The sequence below is a fragment of the Oncorhynchus keta genome, chromosome 17 (genome assembly GCF_023373465.1).
Source record: "Oncorhynchus keta strain PuntledgeMale-10-30-2019 chromosome 17, Oket_V2, whole genome shotgun sequence".
Classification (NCBI taxonomy): Eukaryota; Metazoa; Chordata; class Actinopteri; order Salmoniformes; family Salmonidae; genus Oncorhynchus; species Oncorhynchus keta.
In genome coordinates, this window is record NC_068437.1 from 18,209,303 (window position 1) to 18,229,878 (window position 20,576).

Consider the following 20,576-nt stretch of genomic DNA (forward strand, 5'->3'; position numbering starts at 1 on the left):
AAGAACAAATTCTTACTTTCAATGAGTGGGTTAACTGCCTTGTCCAGGGGCAGAAGGACAGATTTTTACTTTGTCAGCTCTGGGATTTGATTTTACAACCTTTCGGGTTACAAGTCCAACGCTTTAACCACTAGGCTACCTGCCGTCCTGACTTTTGGAAAAATATGTTTTGTGTGAACTTATTAAGTATGTTCCCTCTAATTCTCCCATCTCTCTCTTTCTCCCCTCCCGGAGGACCTGAGCTCTAGGACAATGCCTCAAGACTACCTGGCCTGATGACTCCTTGCTGTCCCCATCCCCAGTCCACCTGGTCGTGCCGCTGATCCAGTTTTGCCTGTGGCTATGGTACCCTGACCTGTTCACCAGACGTGCTACCTTGTCCCGGACCTGCTGTTTTCGACCCTCTCTTTCCCTCTCCCACCCCCTTTCTCTCTCTCTCTCTCTGTCTCTCTCTGTCTTGACCTCTGAATGCTCGGCTATGAAAAGCCAGCTTACATAACTTCTGAGGTGCAAAGCTGTTGCACTCCCTACAACCCTGTGATTATTATTTGACCTTTCTGGTCATGAATGTTTGAACATCTTGAAGAACAATCTGGCCTTAATGGACATGTCCTCTTATAATCTCCACCCGGCACAGCCAGAAGAGGACTGGCCACCCCTCAGAGCCTGGTTCCCTTCTAGGTTTCTTCCTAGGTTCCTGCCTTTCTTGGGAGTTTTCCTCGCCACCGTGCTTCTACATCTGCATTGCTTGTTGTTTGGGGTTTTAGGCTGGGTTTCTGTATAAGCACTTTGTGACATCTGCTGATGTAAAAAGGGATTTATAAATACATTTGATTTGATGTTGTCCCCGTGGTTAAAGTGTGTGTGTCATGAGTATTCTGTTTTTTTGTTCTCTGAAATGTTTTTCTCTTATTGTGACATACTGACCTGTAACCTTAGGGACTGAAAATGGAAATGACCTTAATCTGGTGATGTATTGCAGGCCTTCAGTATGTTATGTTACAAATGCAGAGGGAGACATGAACAGAGTGCAGAGTAATGACTACCTATAGGTGTGGTCATGTTTAAATCCTGCAGACACTGTGGACCTCCTTGGCCCACCCGTCTCTTGCTGTTACTCCCTAAAACAGTGATTGGGTTATCATTGGTAACATCAGGGATAATGTAAAGGAGAAGTATACCTTTGTCATCATTGAGCAGAGATGGAAGACATCCAAATGAGCAAAACAAACAGTTTAGACCTGTCATTACATGCTTGTACTTGAGTAACTTCACCTGGAGACTTTAGCAGTTTCCCAATGTGCCCCTACCATTCACTGTTAGTAACGTCAAATGCCAGGCACCAAATGCTAAAGTCTTACATAGTTGTTTCTTCTCCTCAACCAACCTACTCAAAAGTTTCCCAGGAATCTTTCATGTATGCACAATTATTTCTGCAATGTAGAGCAAAATGAGAACGAACATAACATTTATTAAATAGCAACTTGTTTCCTCATATGAAGTTTCCTTCAGTTTTACATACCCAAGGGATGCGAGTTGAAGTTTTAAGGAGTTGTCCATATTCAAAATAACAGTCTATAATCCTTGTTAATATAGGGTCACAGAGTAGTTTACACAGGTTGTTATTGTGTTTATGAGGGTGACATACCACACTGGCTCAGCAATGGAACACAGATATGGACATACTGTATCTTATTTGAACTGCAGACTGTGTTATGCTGAAGAACTTTGTATGCAGCAGCAATTGCTCCACAGATGTGTTTCTTGGACAGTCAATAGAATTCACCTGCTGCATATTCTTCTTTCAGCCCTCACTCAAAATACTGTGCCATACCTTTTCTTTAATTAGGGTAGATTGATATGATTTTTGGACACAGATGTTCACTTGTGAAAAGTGAAAATGAGACAAATTAAGCATTTATTTACATATAAAAAGGACAGTCCAACTTTCCTCCATATGGTGGCAGCATTTAGCTACAAGTCATTCAAATGTATTTTTTTAAAAGCACTTTTTACATCATTATCACAAAATAGCCATACAGATACCCAGCCTAAAACCCTAAAGAGCAAGCAATGCAGAAGCACAGCAGCTAGGAAAACCGCTCCAGGAAGGCAGGAACCTAGGAAGAAACCTAGAGGAACCAGGCTGACAGGTGGCCTCTTCTGGCTGTGCTGAATAACAAATTCAGTAGCATCTCAACAGTAATGTGAACTCCATTTGGCTCACCAACAGGGAAATTAATATCACATTTCATGTGACTATATAAAACAATGACACCACTTATTTAATAGATTAGGCACACAAGTATTCCTTAAAATATAACCTTTATTATATAAAAATGCTTTGGATACAAAAATGATCAAAAGTGTAAATTACGCAAGGCATTTAAAACACAAAACAGAGTTTGTTCGGGGAGCATCTATATACTGGCACAATGAAATAGAGCTGAAGTTTTCCCTATCCAGCAACATGGCTTAAAATGGGCAGGGCAGCATGTGGTGGTCTGGGGAACCTATACAACCTCTCTGGTAGAAGCCAGAGGTGTTCAACATAAAGATGGAGGCCTGACACTATATCATAGCACCAATATTGAACATGATTTAATTTAACTTCTTATGTCAGCGCCATTGTTAATCGCTTATACACAAATATCCAAATGACAGAGAAAAAGCTTGGAAAGAAGCTTCAAAAGAGGTATGAATTTAATATACATTTCCCTCTGCACGTCCCACAGTCATTTTACATTCACATTTCATAACTGGTTGGATAGTTCATTTTTAAGTAAGTGCTCAATTTGGCAACTGACAGCTTGCTGAGCGTACACATAAACCTTCAAAACAGGACAATATAATAGAGCCATGATTTTACAGGTGCATGATATTCACCACTGATGAAATTCAATCTATATAATTAAATTGAATTAATTCAATGGTATGTGAGGACAGTAAAATTGTTTAGAGAAGAGGATGGAACAGCTTTCTTTAAAACTAAAAACTCAATTGACAAAAGCTGAAATACCAACCTTATTGGCATCGATTGTTTTATATATATATATTTTTTAAAGGAATAGTCAGTCTAATATGTCATATGTAATTAGGGCACACTGACATGGCATATCACTTTAATGATAAAGTGAAGAGATTCACGAGAGAGTTAAAAGGTTGTGTCTAGCCTTGTCATTTCTGGGTGACAACTGCATCAATGATGAAGCCGTTCTTATGAGTGATTTCATACAGACTCCTTCAAAACAATGAACACAATTTCACAAATGCACATGTGAATACTGTTCTACACACAAAAAAAAATAATTGCAATGTTCCTCGACAAATAATTAAAAGTCAAATAGCTTCATGATCTATTGTCAGTCTTAATATTGTAATTGTTTGGTTGGGCGCTTTTAAAAATTTGTTTTAAGTGTTTTTATAACTCAGTATATATGTACAGTAGCAGCAAACACACTTTTGGTATATTGTAAAATAAACATATGCTTGGGACAATTTCAAATCACAAATAAAATCATTAATAAGAACATATGGCTGTTATGAAAACAATTATTTACTTAATTACAAATATTTACAATATAATTATTTATTTATTTAATTTTTTATTTTGGCTGGCCACATTACCAGCTTAATATTTTTGAATAGAGTACTTCCTCAAACCAATATTGGTGTCCGCTTGTTAAAAATGTCACCGTAAATAGGTATCTGTTGTTTGAAGGAAGTTCTAAGGTTGAAAAAACAAAGGCCAATAGAATGGAGTCAAATTGAAGGTAATTCTCTAAATTAGGACGACACTCCATCTGAAACGAGGGTGGGAAACATGAAAGATAAAGTGATACATTTCACACTGTACAACAATTTCACACTTGATCTGGCCCTATTCCATTCCATCCCCACTTTAACCCATGGCAATCAGTGGAAATGAATAAAATAGAATTATCTAATTTGCTCATATTTAAAATTATTTACAGACATGGCTATTTCCCCAGGTGTCATGAAGAGTCAGTGCAGGGTGAGGGGGGCGGAGGACAGAGGTGAAAGTAACTGCGCTCTGTGGATGGAGAAGGGGGGCAGCTCTCCTCTGCTGATAGGTACTGGCTCCGGGGGGTGGGGGGAGGAGGGTAGGGGTCAGAGTCTGAGTTAAGGTCCATGTAGTACTTGTTGCTCTTCCAGCGACTTGTGGTGTAGTCGCTGTCACAGACGTCAGTGCTGCAGGGGGTGGTGGGGGTGCCACGCCTCGCATAAGATAAGGCCTTTCAGGAGCAAGCATGGAGGAGAGAAGACAACATTGTTTTATTTTACAACAGGTGTCAAATAACAAAGTTGACTGTAGCATAATGCAAAGAGAGAAACTGATCTCTTACCTGTAAGACCTGGTGGTGGAGGGACTGTTAGAGGAGTAGAAGACGTCTGCGTTATACAGGGAGCGATCCGTGGCTGGAGAGGGAGGAGGGTTGAGCATCTGCAAATACAGAGGATAAAATGCATATCTTTAGCAATTCTCCATTTGTAATTTAACATTTATATTTTCTTCAGTATGAGACTTAATAATGAGAGCCAACTCTGAGAGGACAGACGAGGTGGGTCCCCTACGTGCAGGTAAGAGGGTGGAGAAGGTGGGTACATACCTGTGGATAGAAGGCTCCCTTGGCGCTGGATGAGCTGCTGGAGGAGGCCCCTGTCACATGGTTCCTGTCGTAGAGCGGAGTTCCACTACTGCTGCTCCCCATCAGACTGACAGAACTCATGATAGACTTCCCACATGAGATACCTAAGAGAAACAACAAAACACAGTCTGTCAGAACAACTACCTGCTTCAGCACGTTAAAAACAACTGTCACAGTACATGCAATCTCTATACACTTTACACAATTTTCAGTGTTGTGTAATAGCTGACCTTCTTTACCGGTGAAGGTTCCATTCTGTGAGCTGCTAGGGGCGATGAAGTTGAGGGGTACGTGGGGAGTGCCACTGATGTACTCGTGGGGAAAGGCTCCGTTGGGACCTTTGTAACGGCGGCACACGACCCGCTGGCACAAAAAGTACATCCCTCCCATCACAAACACTGACAGGATGATGCCAATGACAGGGCCTATGGTGCTGGTGTGAGATGAGTGAATGTCGTTTGACGAGGGGGTGAGGAATTCTACAACAAAAAGGCAAAGACATTACTATACATTTAACGGACCGCTGTCAATTCTGAGCAAAATTACACAAAATACAGGTATGTGTAAATTCTGAACGGACAATTCTAAACTCCCTTGATTTTCGCAACAGCGACAGTGAGTGAAGTTAAACGCACCACAGAAGAGCTCGTCAGAGTTGTCAGCACAGTCGCTGTAGGAGTCACACTGCTGTTTCTTCAGGATGCACTGGTTGTTGTTACAGCGGAACTGGTTGGGCAGGCAGATAGCTGAGGGGAGGAGAGCAGAGCAAAGTCCTCGTTTCAAGGTTTATCGTCACAATCCACACAAGGTCGCTGTTGCTCCCAGTCTAAATCCCAACCCCATTAGTCCATGTTCACTAAACTGGCCCAGTGTCAATATGTAGTACACAAAGTCTGAGTTGAGTGAGCGTACTGTCACAGTCCTGTTCATCGGAGTTGTCTGTGCAGTCTGCCTCTCCGTTACAGCGTAGCTGAGCATCCACACACTGGCCCTTGTCACACTGGAACTGGAAGGCCGAGCACACTGGGCACCTCTCCTCGTCACTGTTATCATCACACTCGGCGAAGCCGTCACAGCGCCACGCCATGGGGATGCAGTCGATGTCGCCTGTGGCACAGGTGAACTGCTCTGTGGAACAGGTGGGCGGCTCTGAGGTGGTAGAGGAGCAGAGGACGTTTAGATTCACAGCAAAACGCCTGGTGGGGGAATAATGCACCTGATATGGTTCACTCAAAGCCTTATTGGATTTGTTAAAGCAGCAGCTGTGCTGTACCTCCACAGACGAGCAGGTTGGGCAGCAGGACCAGGTGCATGGGACAGGAGCAGCGAGGCGTCCCATCTCCTTTGGCGATGCAGATGTGTGAGCAGCCTCCGTTGTCACGGGAACAGGGATGAGAAGCTTTGGAGGAGAGAAAGGAGAAGACTTGGACGGTTAGCTTTGGCCACTGGAGAGTGTAAACCGAACTCTGCTGTACAACATACAGCACTACATATGCAAAGGTACTGTTATAAACTGTGGCAATGGAAGTGACTAAACAAAGCACAGAGGTGCCCTGTTGCCTTACCAAACTCGGCAGGGTCCATGTCTTCCACAGCGTGGATGCTGGTGAGGTAGGAGATGCGACCCTGGATGCGGGTCCTCTTCTCCCCCGTGAGCTTGTCCACACGCTCGATCATCTGCTGCTGTCTGTCGATCCAGTACAGGTGCTCTCCAAGCACCGTCAGACCCATGGGCTGCAGGATGTTGGAGTCCTGGAGGACAATCCGATTGGCTCCTGGGAGGAGGAAAAGAAATGACCTCATCAGAAGCAGGGTCGTATACACTATCCTAATCATCAAAGACCGTGCATTCTCTCAAACCTATTTACTTTCCAGACCCTTAGGTCTTACTCTAGAAGCTCTAACCTTTATCATACCAAATATAGGTAACTTCAGACGCAATCACTAAAACAAGTTTGTTTGAATAATATTCAATATCTCTGACCAAACATGGTCTGCCAAAGTAAAGATACACTCTTATATAACTCGACAGTCTTCGATGGTGCATAAATGGCCTGGATAAATCAGTCTGGGTGCCTGTTCCTATCCATTCCAGACTTCAGAGGCCAGGCAGAGGGAGTGAAGCTAAACATGTATGTGCACAGTCAGATAAAGGTGAGCTCATCAGCCAACAGGCAGACATCAAACCTTTTTCTCTGCACCAGGACCGGAAAGGATCACAAGGCCTTGGCTAGCAGCTGTCTGACAATGATAGAGCTTAACCAGACAACCTTGATGTCTCTGCTCGTGTGAGGGAGGGACTAGGAGGGACCAAGGATTACATTGAAAAAAGGCCCACATCCGTTCTGATTACCTACTATTTTCCTATGATCAAACTCAGCTCCCCCCTATTTGACCACAAACTGTGTTTGGACTGGAGGAACATTCCGTGTCATTTTCTGTAGTATTGCGGTGTACTTCAGTGACTATTGAGAATGAGAGCTGTAAATAAATACCGTCAAAGCAGATGAAAAGAAAGGGAACAATATATTTTCAGCTGTGTTTAGAAGTGCTGGTGCTCTGGATCTAGAATGGTTGTTGTTCTTTAGCCCTGGGACTCACCAGTGAGGTCACTGCTCTCGATGCGTTTCAGGTCAGCGTCCACCCAGAAGAGTTTCCCCAGCTTGTTGTCCAGGGCCAGGGCTACAGGCCGGATCAGACCCGTGGTGAACAGAGACTCCCGCTCCGTCCCGTCCAGAGACGCTCCCTCGATCTTAGCAGAGCGATCCTGCATGGTGGTGAAATACATGTACCTATAGGAGAGATGAGCCAGTCCAAGGTTAGAAAACTAAAACGACCAAAACAAAAGCATATTGCCAGACATTTTTATCAGTTTATAGCCTAACCCCCCAACTGTGTACAGTACTTTAGATGTATGTTAATATACAGTATCTATCAACGTTATCACATCGGGGCGGCAAGTAGCCTAGTTGTTGTTAGAGCGTTGGACTAGTAACCGAAAGGTTGCAAGATCAAATCCCCGTACTGACAAGGTAAAAAAATCTGTCATTCTGCCCCTGAACAAGGCAGTTGACCCACTGTTCCTAGGTCATCATTGAAAATTAGAATTTGTTCTTAAATGACTTGCCTAGTTAAATGTAAAATAAAAAAAAAGACAAAACAATTGAAATCAGCGAGAGATGATGGATACGATAATACTATGGTATGTGTTTTGATGGGTGGGCAGGGCTATTCAGTTAGGGCTGTTCAGTTAGCCCCCCTCTCCCTCTCTGAAAGCCTGGCGGAGTAGAAGCTATTGTCTGTCTGTGTGGGCCTTCCCTTGTTTGTTATGTCTCACGCCAGGTTCTATCAGCTCTGATAAGAACCTCCCTAACACTTGTTGGACTGAGAAGTCTTAGAGAAATAAATGCTATTGCTCAAACGCTCATCTGCTTGTAATTTGGTTCTGCTTCTTCAAGGGAAAAATGGTTAAATGGCAGTTTGTGAGCATAATCAATTGACAATATTAATCTAACACCAGAATGCTTCGAGTAAATCTGGAAGACGTCACTTCAAAAGGAAAGTGGAAGAAAAATTCATCCTGACAGATTCTCAACCTGCCTGTAGCCTTTACTGAGCAAAATATCTTCGATGTTTATCTACTGCTTTCCAGGCCCAAAGAGAGACATTTTAAAGTTACATTTCTGTAGCTCAGTTGGTAGAGCATGGCGCTTGTAACGCCAGGGTAGTGGGTTCGATTCCCGGGACCACCCATACGTAGAATGTATGCACACATGACTGTAAGTCGCTTTGGATAAAAGCGTCTGCTAAATGGCATATATTATTATTATTATTATATTATTCCCTAACATACAAACTAGAAGACCATGTCAAATTCTCAAAATTGTCAGCTGGGTGTCAGCTGGTTGCCATAAGTTTTAAATGTGTTCCTTTCTGGCCATGCTCGTTGAGATAATAAACACGTCTCATGTTGATTCGTTTACTTCTTTGACTTTGGGTTACTCCTATGGAATAAGTCCCCTCTGTCACATCCAGGCCAAGCCACAAAGAGTCCAAAATAGAAGCTAACATGGAGGGCAGCCGCATGAACAATGGGCATCACAATTACAGTGCAGCTTGCCAGGGCCTGACCATACCACTGCTCCAGTAGGCTAGAGGTGAGGAGAGAAGAGCACAATATACACAACCATCTGCTGCACACATGGCCCGACAGCTCAGCCTCATACTTACTTAGGGCTGTGGTTCCTTCCCTGCCCTATGGAAGGAAAATAAACAGAGCTCCACGGAGTCTCCAAGTCAAATTGTCACCACATCACTAAACACCTGATCACCCACTAATTACTCTGCTGCTTGGAGGCGTGCCACGCCCTGTCCCTGATATATTTTGGAAGTCCTGCCTGGCCTCGTTTCAAAAGCTTTCGAGTGAGTTCCCCCTGTTTTCCATTCCCAAGTTCACCACTTATGGGGTAGATTTCAAATAGAAACGTTGCCATCTCTAAATGCAGTTATTGAGTCAGTCTGCCTCCATCCTCACAGTTGCCTCAACCAGTGTGACAGTATGAAGAAGCAGTATTTTGTTTTATCCGGTCTCCACCATGATACCCTCCACTCTACTCCTCCGCCACGACTCCAACCTCCCCTCTCACCCTTTCTCTGCATTGACAACGATGGCTCTGGGTTTGTCGTGTTCGTCCCTCAGCACCACGCCCACAGCATCTCCGTCTAGGCGCTGGAGGTTGATGGTGTTGGTGGCCTCACAAGTCCAGTAGACAGTACGGCTGTAGGGGTCCAGGCTCAGGTCGTGGGGCTGCTTGTCAGGCTGCTGCTGGTGGGTGGAAGTGGTGGACACCACCACTGATGACTGAAACAGGAAAAAGGAGAAACAGATACACATCAGAGAAAGGGGCCTACAACAGTTTCACACTGTCAAAGTTATTTCCAGTGTTCATACAAATTCATGTGTGGCTGATGGCTGTACTGATGTCAATCAAATTAAGTGCTATAACTCAGTCATAGCATTGATACAGTAGCCTGCTCTGTGTCAACTGGGAGGTGAAAAGCATAGTGCCTGTTGGAAATCACATGACATAGTATCTTATAATGTGCTGTTGGTACAAGCAGGTTAACATTCTGGCCTGTGGTCCTGTTAATGCTCTCGCACCTGTGTGCCGTCGTCGCGGGCCCTCCTGATGTTCTGCCGTCCGTCCACCCAGTAGACCAGGTGGTCCAGGGGGTCATAGCTGATGGCCCGGACGGTGCGGAGGACGTGGATGGGCAGGATGATGTCGGGGCTCTGCTCCCCCAGAACCATGCGGCTGATGGAGGCCTTCTGGCTGAACAGGAGGAAGCTGGAGGGGGCTAGAGAGAGAGAGCCGGGGGGGGCAGAGGTCAGCAGGCACAATCCAAACAAATCTTTCTCGTTCCCCCTTCTCCTACTAACCTCTCCATGACTGTAATCAGCTTACTAGAATGCAGTAATCAGTGATCCCCAGAGGCCAGGGAAGTATGCAACAGTAAGAAAGAAAAACAGACTCATGTAGAAAGACAGAGCCTTCATCCCCTGCCAAGTGCAGAGGAATGTTCGAGCTGGGATATGTGCACAGCAACCTCCTTTCTAACACTTGTGTCCACATCAGGCCTCAGTGAAAGTCTGAGGTTTGCTCATGGCATGATTCAGACAGACATGCGTTTGGGGTTTTGCATGGCCGAGGGCTGTAGACAGACATGCGTTTGGGGTTTTGCATGGCCGAGGGCTGTAGACAGACATGCGTTTGGGGTTTTGCATGGCCGAGGGCTGTAGACAGACATGCGTTTGGGGTTTTGCATGGCCGAGGGCTGTAGACAGACATGCGTTTGGGGTTTTGCATGGCCGAGGGCTGTAGACAGACATGCGTTTGGGGTTTTGCAGACAGACATGCGTTTGGGGTTTTGCATGGCCGAGGGCTGTAGGACATGCGTTTGCTTTTGCATGTATGACTGTAGACAGACATGCGTTTGGGGTTTTGCATGGCCGAGGGCTGTAGACAGACATGCGTTTGGGGTTTTGCATGGCCGAGGGCTGTAGACAGACATGCGTTTGGGGTTTTGCATGGCCGAGGGCTGTAGACAGACATGCGTTTGGGGTTTTGCATGGCCGAGGGCTGTAGACAGACATGCGTTTGGGGTTTTGCATGGCCGAGGGCTGTAGACAGACATGCGTTTGATTTAGACAATACATCCATCTACAGCGGGCGGAGGGATCGAGGGCAATATCGGGATTTTTACAAATTCAGTGGAGGACCACATTTTTTTTTGGGGGGGGGGGATTATATGGTTTTCAAAAGCAATTTGCGGGCCAGAGAGGGCAGTTATTTGAAAAGGTATAGGTCCATTCTAATTTATACATATTTCGATCTAGATTTAGACGTTCAAGAGCGGCCTGGAGCTTTAACCCAAAATAAATCACTCTCCTTCCCCAAACACACAAACTATGACTGTTCAATACAACACTGAACAAAACTACATTTTGTTTATTAAACCAAAACAACCCCCAGCCAAGAGCCCACATGCTCCCCGTTTCTCAACTCACAGCTGCAGTTCCTGCTGTTGGAATCCAGAGTGTAGTGGGAGGCACAGCGGCACTGGGCGCCGGCGGGCGACGCCAGGCACAGGTGGGCACAGTTGCCGTTGTTCTGGGAGCAGTCGTTGGCACCATCCTGGCGGGAGGAGTGGAAGACCAGGATGTCCATGACGTACTCAAGGTGTCCCTGGACCATGGTGCGGTTGAGGCCGCTGCGCTTGTCGGCCCGCTCGATGCTGCGCAGTTTCCAGTCTGTCCAGTAGATATAATCCCGGTACTGGGTCAGACCAAACGGGTGGAGGAGGTCGTCAGCCACTATCTCCCTCTGCAGACCTGGGGGAAATATATAATTATCAATGTGGACTAATGAAAATGTATGGGTGAGGGTATGGTTTTAAACCACAGCAATATTAAAGTAATATTGTACAGTAATATGAAAATAAGTATATCATCAATATACACCATGTATCATTAACGAAACAGCAGAGTGGGGTTGAAAAAGAGATGGACTATGATGAAACTGGCTCCCATGAGGGGCGCCACAAAAAAGGAAGACCCAGAGTTACCTCTGCTGCAGGGGATACGTTCATTAGAGTTAACTGCACCTCAGATTGCAGCCCAAATAAATGCATCACAGAGTTTAACAGAGACCTGGCCAGGTGGTGCCAGAATAACAACCTTTCCCTCTAGCATAACCAAGACTAAGGAGATGATTGTGGACTACAGGAAAAGGAGCACCGAGCACGTCCCCATTCTCATCGACGGGGCTGTAGTGGAGCAGGTTGAGAGCTTCAAATTCCTTGGTGTCCACATCATCAACAAACTAGATTGGTCCAAACACACCAAGACAGTTGTGAAGAGGGCCCGACAAAACCTATTCCCCCTCAGGAAACTAAAAAGACTTGGCATGGGTCCGGAGATCCTCAAAAGGTTCTACAGCGGCAACATCGAAAGCATCCTGACTGGTTGCATCACTGCCTGGTACGGCAACTGCTCGGCCTCCGACCGCAAGGTGCTACAGAGGTTAGTGCGGACGGCCCAGTACATCGCTGGGGCAAAGCTGCCTGCCTTCCTGGACCTCTACACCAGGCGGTGTCGGAGGAAGGCCCTGAAAATTGTCAAAGACACCAGCCACCCCAGTCAGGCTGTTCTCTCTACTACCGCATGGCAAGCGGTACCGGAGTGCCAAGTCTAAGAGCCAGATGAACCACCATCACTGCAGTACTCCACCAATAAGGTCTTTATGGTAGAGTGGCCAGACGGAAGCCACTCCTCAGTAAAACGCATGACAGCCTGTTTGGAGTTTGCCAAATGGCACCCAAATACTCAGAGCACGAGAAACAAGATTCTGGTCTGATGAAACCAATATTGAACTCTTTAGCCTGAATGCCGAGCGTCAGGTCTGGAGGAAACCTGACAACATCCCTACGGTGAAGCATAGTGGTGGCAGCATCATGATGTGGAGATGTTTTTCAGCAGCAGGGAGTAGGAGACTCATCTGTATCGAGGCAAAGATGAATGGAGCAAAGTACAGCGAGATCCTTGAAAACCTGTTCCAGAGTGCTCAGGACCTAAGTCTGGGGCGAGGGTTCACCTTTCAACAGGACAATGGCCCTAAGCTCACAGCCAAGACAAAGCAGGAGTGGCTTTGGGACAAGTCTGAATGTCCTTGAGAGGCCCAGCCAGAGCCCAGACTTGAACCCGATCAAACATCTGTGGAGAGACCTGAAAATAGGTGTTCAGCAACGCTCCCCTCCAACCTGACAGAGCTTTAGAGGATCTGCAGAGAAGAATGGAAGAAACTCCCCAAATACAGATGTGCCAAGCTTGTAGCGTCATACCCAAGAAGACCACTGTAATCACTGCCAAAGATGATTCAACAAAGATTAGAGGGTCTGAACACTTATGTAAATGTGACATTTAACATGTTTTTTCTTCTAAAAAACAGTTTTTGCTTTGTCATGGGGGTATTGTGTGTAGATTGATGGGGGAAAAAAAACAATATAATACATTTTTGAATAAGTCTAACGTAACAAAATGTGGGGGGAAAAAGTCAAGGGGTCCGAATACTTTCCGAAGCCACTGTACAAGAGTAATTAGGGTTAAGTGCCTTGCTCAAGAGCACATCAGCGTATTTTTCTCCTAGTTGGTTCGGGGATTCAAATCAGCGCCCTTTCAGTTACTGGCCCAACGCTCTTCACCACTTGCCTACCTGCTGCCATTAGTGTTGGAAAGGAGATTGACGACAGTATGCGTTTACCTTGCATGTTGGTTGACTCTATCATGCAGGTGTCCAGGTCGGTCCAGTACAGTCTCTGGTCAATGTAGTCGATGGTGAGGCCATTTGCTCTGCCCACTTTGTCCACTAGGGTCACTATGTTGCTGCCGTCCATGTGGGCCCTGGCGATCCTGGGCTTGCCTCCCCACTCAGTCCAGTACATGTAACTGAGGAGAGAGAGACAAAGAACTGCTTTTTATATAACCCCAAACACTTGTTGCCAGCCAAGACCATGTCTGCATTCTTAAACTAATTCAATAAGAACTAGTACATTTTAAAATGGCCACGGCCCCAAGTACGGGGACAATCACTGTGGAATAACTCAGTGCTGTATTTCAGAGAGGAAACAATGCCAATGGGTGAAGCTACGCGGTAAAAATGCATCAGAAACCACAGGAATGACTTCATACTGCAGAGTGACATGTAGAAGCCGTGGCAGGTTGGCACAAGAGTGTCGACAAACTCCTCACACGGAGGACTAGCCGCAATGCTGTGCCACTGACGCAACCTCTCATTACACTCACTGCCTGAGAGGGAAAATATCATTTGTGGGGATTCACCCAGCCAGACAGCTCTATCAGTACTGGTGAAGAGACAGTCTAGCCTGGCTTCAGAGCTTTGTACGTTTTTTCCCACTCCTATGGTCACGGTCACATGTTCAAAGTTGGCAAGACCGCACAAACAGATCAGCGACCAGGCTAAGGTCAGTCAGACATGAATTGCGTCATGCAGATGGGACGAATCTCAGTCAGTCTTACCCGTTGGCGGGGTCGAGGGCCAGGGAGCGAGGGTTGTCCAGGTCCTTACACACCAGGACCTGCCGGTACTGTCCGTCCAGCCGGGCCACCTCGATGCGGTTGGTCCCGGTGTCGGCCCAGTACACGTTCCTGCCCATCCAGTCCACTGCCATGCCCTCTGGGTAGTCCAGGCCAAACTCTATCACATGCTCCACAGAGCTGCCGTTCATGAAGGCCCTGCTGATGGTCTGGGGAGGCAGAACAGGGGAGTAGAGTCAGACACTTGAACAGTCAGGCACAGAGCTCAATAGGAATTTTTAAAAGCCTGGAGCTTAAACAAATAAAAACCTGGTGGCTAATTCAACCCAAAACAAACCCACAAAATTATACATGGTAACTCAAATTAACAATGACTAGAATATAATGACAGAAAAGCAGTCATCCTCACCTTGGTGCTAACGTCAGTCCAGTAGATCCTGTTCTCGGAGACGTCAAAGTCGAGGGCGGAGGCCTCCTTGACCCCGGTGAGGGGGATGGCCACGTCGTTAGAGTTTGTGCCGAGAGAGATGGAGCGGATGTCAGCCCGGTTGGTGAAGAGCAGGAAAGCCTCGGGCACCACACACATCCTCATGTCACTGAGCAGCTCCAGGCCCATGGGACAGGCACAGCGCAGGCCCTGGGGCCGGTGGAAACACAGGTGGCTGCAGCCGCCGTTGTCTTCCGCACAGCCGTTCGTGCCTTTTGGAGAGACACTGTCAGTTTATCTGCAGTAGACAGAATTCTGTTCTCTTCAAGTATGGACAGTTGTGGATATCCATACATGAAAATGAGAAAACATTTACGTGAGTATTCATAATTATTGTATACTACTTCTACTAAAAAAAGCTGTGTGCAGCCTCATGTCAAACATTAACATTCTGTCTCCTACCGGAGGTCTCTGTGACTCTGGTGGCCTTGAGACCCATAAGGTCAGGCAGCTGATCGATGATGATCTCTCGGATAGCGTTAGTCTTGTGGACCCTCTCGATGCTCCGTCTCTGCCAGTCCGTCCAGTAGATGTAGTCGCCCAGCAGCGTGAAGCCAAAGATGTGGGGAAGCTTGTCCTCCAGCAGGGTCACCCTGTTGGAGCCGTCCACGTCAATCACCTGAGGGAGAGCAAGGAGGAGGGTTTAACTGTAAAAAAAAAAATGGGCAACCCAAGCGGTACCCTGTGCCATGTATGAAAATAAACAGTTTTATTTCAACACACCTGGCGCAGTAGGGTGATTTGCTCAAGGGCAAAATGGTAGGAACTGGCAACTAATAGGCATCCTCAGTGTGCCAAGTATGAGCAACAGAGTTTGATTTATCCTCAGGCTCTTGTTCTGTTAGACACGCATCCACTCACACCCCATAGATGCTGTAGGCATCAATACGAGTTATGCAATCTAGTACATTATAACCTGGGGTAAATAGAAAATAACAGGTGAGACCAGGTTTCTGACAACTGAATACATTGCACTGACAGTGACCCTCACATAATATTTGTTGAGTTCACCAAGTGAGTACTAATTTCAAGACGTTCTTGCTGCGTGTATTAAAGCCAAATCATGGAGACATTTCAAACCAAGAGAAGTCCAAACTGCAAACAGACAAACTATTGATTTTCATAGATTACCATTAACCATGGAGCATAACTGAATATCTCCATCTAGGAAAAACATTGTGGGAGACAGCACCAATAAATCCTTATTTGTATCACGTTTAAAAATGAATAAATGTGACAGTATGTGATTCCTGTCACAAGTGTTGCATTACAGAGGGGGAGGAAACTGAAGTACACGGATGTAAGGAGTGGTGCCAAAGCATGCTTCGCTCTTTTACGGTGCAGAAAGAGAGAACTGAAACCGAATGTTCCTTCCTGGGAAGTGAACTGTGCTTATTTCAGAAAAGACTGCAATTACACTCAACAAATCCTAGACTACCCGGCATTACCATTACACAAAACTGTGCCTCTGAAAATAGAGCCGTTTTTTTCTTTTTCTTTTTCTCCGCAAACTGGTGTCAGCTCCAGGATATATTTCCGTCTGACCGAAAATTCTGGAGTGTGGCATTTTATGGCAGCCACTACTACGTGACTTGGTGAGCATATTCTGCTCCAGGAGAAACCAAACGCTACGCAGATCAGCTTGTATGGAGGTATCAGTGGGTTCACGTGGGTGTAATTCAGTCCATGCAACCAACAAACCCACCCTAGGTCTTCATTTTGGTGGGAGACAAACTGAAGTGGTTCAGACACGCAGTATAAAAAAAAAAATGTTTTAAATGGCCTGCTCTGGATGAAAACAAGATGTCCACAAGCACACAACCCAACAGGAATTGAGCACAAAAGGCACCAGTACACCTTTATGTCCTGATCAAAACAAGTATTTAACATAATGGCAACTTGTACTTCTAAGATCCTGTGCTCTTACAGATGACTTAAGTTGCTCGAGTTAAGGCAAACTTAGGCCCACATTCAGCAGTTATCGGCTGACGTGTAGATTTGTATTTAGATATTCTGCCAGGTGACGGTCATAATAATGTAGAGTATTGTTTTACCGAGAAGGAGCTCTTAAAACAAAGACTTCCTGTACGATGTGGTTCCCATCTCAAGCCCTTCCTGTGTGGAGCAGAGCGTGCAGACGGAGATTGGGTTAGGGCTAGGGATTGGGGCTGCTGCCCTGGAGGGGAGTCCACTTGATTCATTACTGAAATTCAGTCCCTCACTTCCTACAGCTGGTGGAGCGACTGACTTCCTCCCTCTCCTAATAAAGAAAAACTGGGTGCATTGCAGGCAGCACACTGAGGGGGACTGGCAGAATTTGCCACCACAGAGAAATGGTGTCGCTTTTGTGGAGGGAAAAAAGGTGAGATGGAAGATAATCCGGTTCACTAAACTGCTCTGACCACATGGCTGACAAACTCATGGGGTGGATTGGGTTCACTTTACACCCAGCATTCTTTATTGGACATATGTACCGTGTGACTAGGTTGTCCCCACCACGGTTTCAGTAAAAAGCTGAGCGATAAGACTGGAGAAATGTTAAGTCAAATTCAGACAGACCTAGGGATGTAAAGAAGGACATCAAATGATAGATAGATGATAGATAATCATGTTGAGGCTATAGTGTTTGTAAACAAACATTGGCGTAAAACAAGCTCATATTTTAAAGTTCTGATGGGGTACTACAGTTAAGCTAAGATGAGGAATTTACAGTGCCTTGCGAAAGTATTTGGCCCCCTTGAACTTTGCGACCTTTTGCCACATTTCAGGCTTCAAACATAGATATAAAACTGTATTTTTTTGTGAAGAATCAACAAGTGGGACACAATCATGAAGTGGAACGACATTTATTGGATATTTCAAACTTTTTTAACAAATCAAAAACTGAAAAATTGGGCGTGCAAAATTATTCAGCTCCTTTACTTTCAGTGCAGCAAACTCTCTCCAGAAGTTCAGTGGGGATCTCTGAATGATCCAATGTTGACCTAAATGACTAATGATGATAAATACAATCCACCTGTGTGTAATCAAGTCTCCGTATAAATGCACCTGCACTGTGATAGTCTCAGAGGTCCGTTAAAAGCGCAGAGAGCATCATGAAGAACAAGGAACACACCAGGCAGGTCCGAGATACTGTTGTGAAGAAGTTTAAAGCCGGATTTGGATACAAAAAGATTTCCCAAGCTTTAAACATCCCAAGGAGCACTGTGCAAGCAATAATATTGAAATGGAAGGAGTATCAGACCACTGCAAATCTACCAAGACCTGGCCGTCCCTCTAAACTTTCAGCTCATACAAGGAGAAGACTGATCAGAGATGCAGCCAAGAGGCCCATGATCACTCTGGATGAACTGCAGAGATCTACAGCTGAGGTGGGAGACTCTGTCCATAGGACAACAATCAGTCGTATATTGCACAAATCTGGCCTTTATGGAAGAGTGGCAAGAAGAAAGCCATTTCTTAAAGATATCCATAAAAAGTGTTGTTTAAAGTTTGCCACAAGCCACCTGGGAGACACACCAAACATGTGGAAGAAGGTGCTCTGGTCAGATGAAACCAAAATGGAACTTTTTGGCAACAATGCAAAACTTTGTTTGGCGTAAAAGCTTTCACAAGGCACTGTATATGTTATATTCATCAAGAATCAATGGGTACATATCAATTTGTAAGTCCAAAAATGGATGTAGAAACTGCAGCTAGACCTTTTTTTAAAGGGGCAAAGCACAACTCAAGCCACCCAATAAAGAGTGCAAAGTCTTAAAGGGGAACTAGCAGAAAGTTATTTTTCACACCTCACTCCAACTTGTCTTTGAAGTTGAACAGTGTATTGAAGTGCAGTAACACTGTGGGGGAGAGGGTGGGTCATCTCTGGGGTGGGTCACATGACGCTCAACAAACAGGTTTCTATAACAGCCACAGCTAGCAGAGATAATACCTCAACTGAACTTTCCTGGAAGCTTCACACAACGTGTGTGGTATTCCAAGTTCCATGAATGTTATGATTCCCTGTTTGAGGGAGACAGATCATTTTAAATGTTTTTGTCTTTGGAATGTAAATATTTGTTATTCTGTAGTTAGGCCTTACTAGTGCGTTATCTTGTCCCAATTAAAATATGGATGACCAGTTATGCTTTGGAAGCAGACTTTCGACTTTGGGTTCTAACAATCTGTACAGAACACTGGGAGTGTTGTTGAACACAGGATGGGGTTGATGTTTGTCTCATGGTTTCCTAGGAGTTTGGCATGAATTCTTTCCACTGGTGTAATTAGACATGTTATTGGATGGCATACCTTTCAAAACGTCTGTTTCCCCCCTTTGCTTTCAGTGGACAACAGGACATTGTTCAGGCGCTCACCCGCGTATACCACCAAAATCCCAGCAATGGAGGAAACCGCCACAACTCTGGGATGATTCCTCCCCTCTACCTTTTCCCTCCGCAGTCTAATCCAGGTAGGATTACTGCTCTGGAGTCATGTTCCTCCCTATCCTGACAATTCCACATAATCCTTTGATGCTCTGCAAGGCGAGCGATGTAAGTGCGCAGCTTATCAATTTTTGGCCCTGGATTCCAGCAGCACAGCCACACTTTCTCCAGGTTAACTCCTTCTGGGGCCGGCCTGGGAGTGGAGGGGAGAAAGGAAGGAGTGGAGGAGGGGAGGGCCTAGACAGCAGGCTCGGGTAAACGCATGGCTGCCAGTGCATACTGGACCCTTGTGTTATTAAAAACGTGCCAGCTGCCTAGGTAAATTGGCCCAGAACAAACCTAAGCAGGCCTCTGAGGTCATTCAAACATATGCCACAGGGTGAAGAAAGTGTTGAAGGAATTGACCTCCCCTTTCCACCAAAAAGGAAAAATCTTGCAAACAAACAAAAATGGACTCAAAACACCAATACACATTCTTTCGCTAAACAAAAAAATGAAGGTAAAGAGTTGGCAATACAACAAGTAAGATTTGTTAAATAAGTTGGATCTGGCTCATATTATGCTAGATCTAGAAATGTGGATTCCACGGGATTTAGGAGCAACAGAGAAAACACATTGTTGATGGCAATTCTATGAGCAGAAATCTTTTCCAACCCTTGGGAAAATTATAAAAACTATTTTATTGAGAGGAAAACTAAATATGAAAGTCTCATCAGCAAGTCAGAGAAAGTTACTTTTTATTTAACTAGTCAAGTCATTTAAGAACAAATTCTTATTTACAATGCCGGCCTACCCTGGCCAAACTAACGCCGCTGGTCCAATTGTGCGCTGCCCTATGGGACTCCCATCCACAGCCGGTTGTGATACACCCTAGGGTCTGTACTGATGCCTCTAGCACTGAGATTCAGTGACTTAGACTACTGCGCCACTCGGCAGTCCCTGCTTGGGACTTCAATGCCAGCCGATTTTAAATATCCCATTTGTGCCTTAGTGTCACTGAGATGCCACACAAATTCTGTGGGCAGGGGCAGTGTGACAACGGGCCACATGGCCTCCAAAGACCAGTCTCTACTAGCGAGCCTAAAGCTGCTCTCGAGTATGACTGAGGCCTTACCAACACAGAACAGGCCATTTCACTCCCACATTACACTAGATTAACAAAATCAGGAGTGACACATTTATTTCTTACCACTTAGTCTCTGAATTACAAACCATCATTCCCTACAGACCCTGGCCCTTTAAAATGTCAAGCACTAGTTTATTCTAATTTAAATAATTAGGCTATAAAGCCAGCGTTCTGCAGAAGTTAGATTTGTAGTAGTGGGAGCTGGGATGCGTTTTCCTGGGTTTGTTACCCATCATATTATTGGCTCAGCTTTGGG

The 20,576-nt window shown here is 45.3% G+C and overlaps 1 protein-coding gene across 1 annotated transcript in view; it reads right to left on the minus strand.

Annotated features, from left to right (window-relative positions):
• Positions 1 to 2,308: 2,308 nt before the first annotated feature.
• LOC118396551 (low-density lipoprotein receptor-related protein 5-like) overlaps positions 2,309 to 20,576 on the minus strand; it is a 52,096-nt gene continuing 33,828 nt past the window's right edge. The window contains 17 exon segments of the mRNA XM_035790813.2: positions 2,309 to 4,225; positions 4,228 to 4,256; positions 4,368 to 4,465; positions 4,632 to 4,774; positions 4,901 to 5,149; positions 5,306 to 5,416; positions 5,583 to 5,819; positions 5,944 to 6,069; positions 6,236 to 6,445; positions 7,272 to 7,462; positions 9,317 to 9,531; positions 9,832 to 10,028; positions 11,239 to 11,562; positions 13,490 to 13,674; positions 14,266 to 14,492; positions 14,693 to 14,982; positions 15,173 to 15,389. Of these exon segments, the coding sequence (XP_035646706.2) occupies positions 3,996 to 4,225; positions 4,228 to 4,256; positions 4,368 to 4,465; positions 4,632 to 4,774; positions 4,901 to 5,149; positions 5,306 to 5,416; positions 5,583 to 5,819; positions 5,944 to 6,069; positions 6,236 to 6,445; positions 7,272 to 7,462; positions 9,317 to 9,531; positions 9,832 to 10,028; positions 11,239 to 11,562; positions 13,490 to 13,674; positions 14,266 to 14,492; positions 14,693 to 14,982; positions 15,173 to 15,389 (3,279 nt within the window). The 3' untranslated portion in view covers positions 2,309 to 3,995.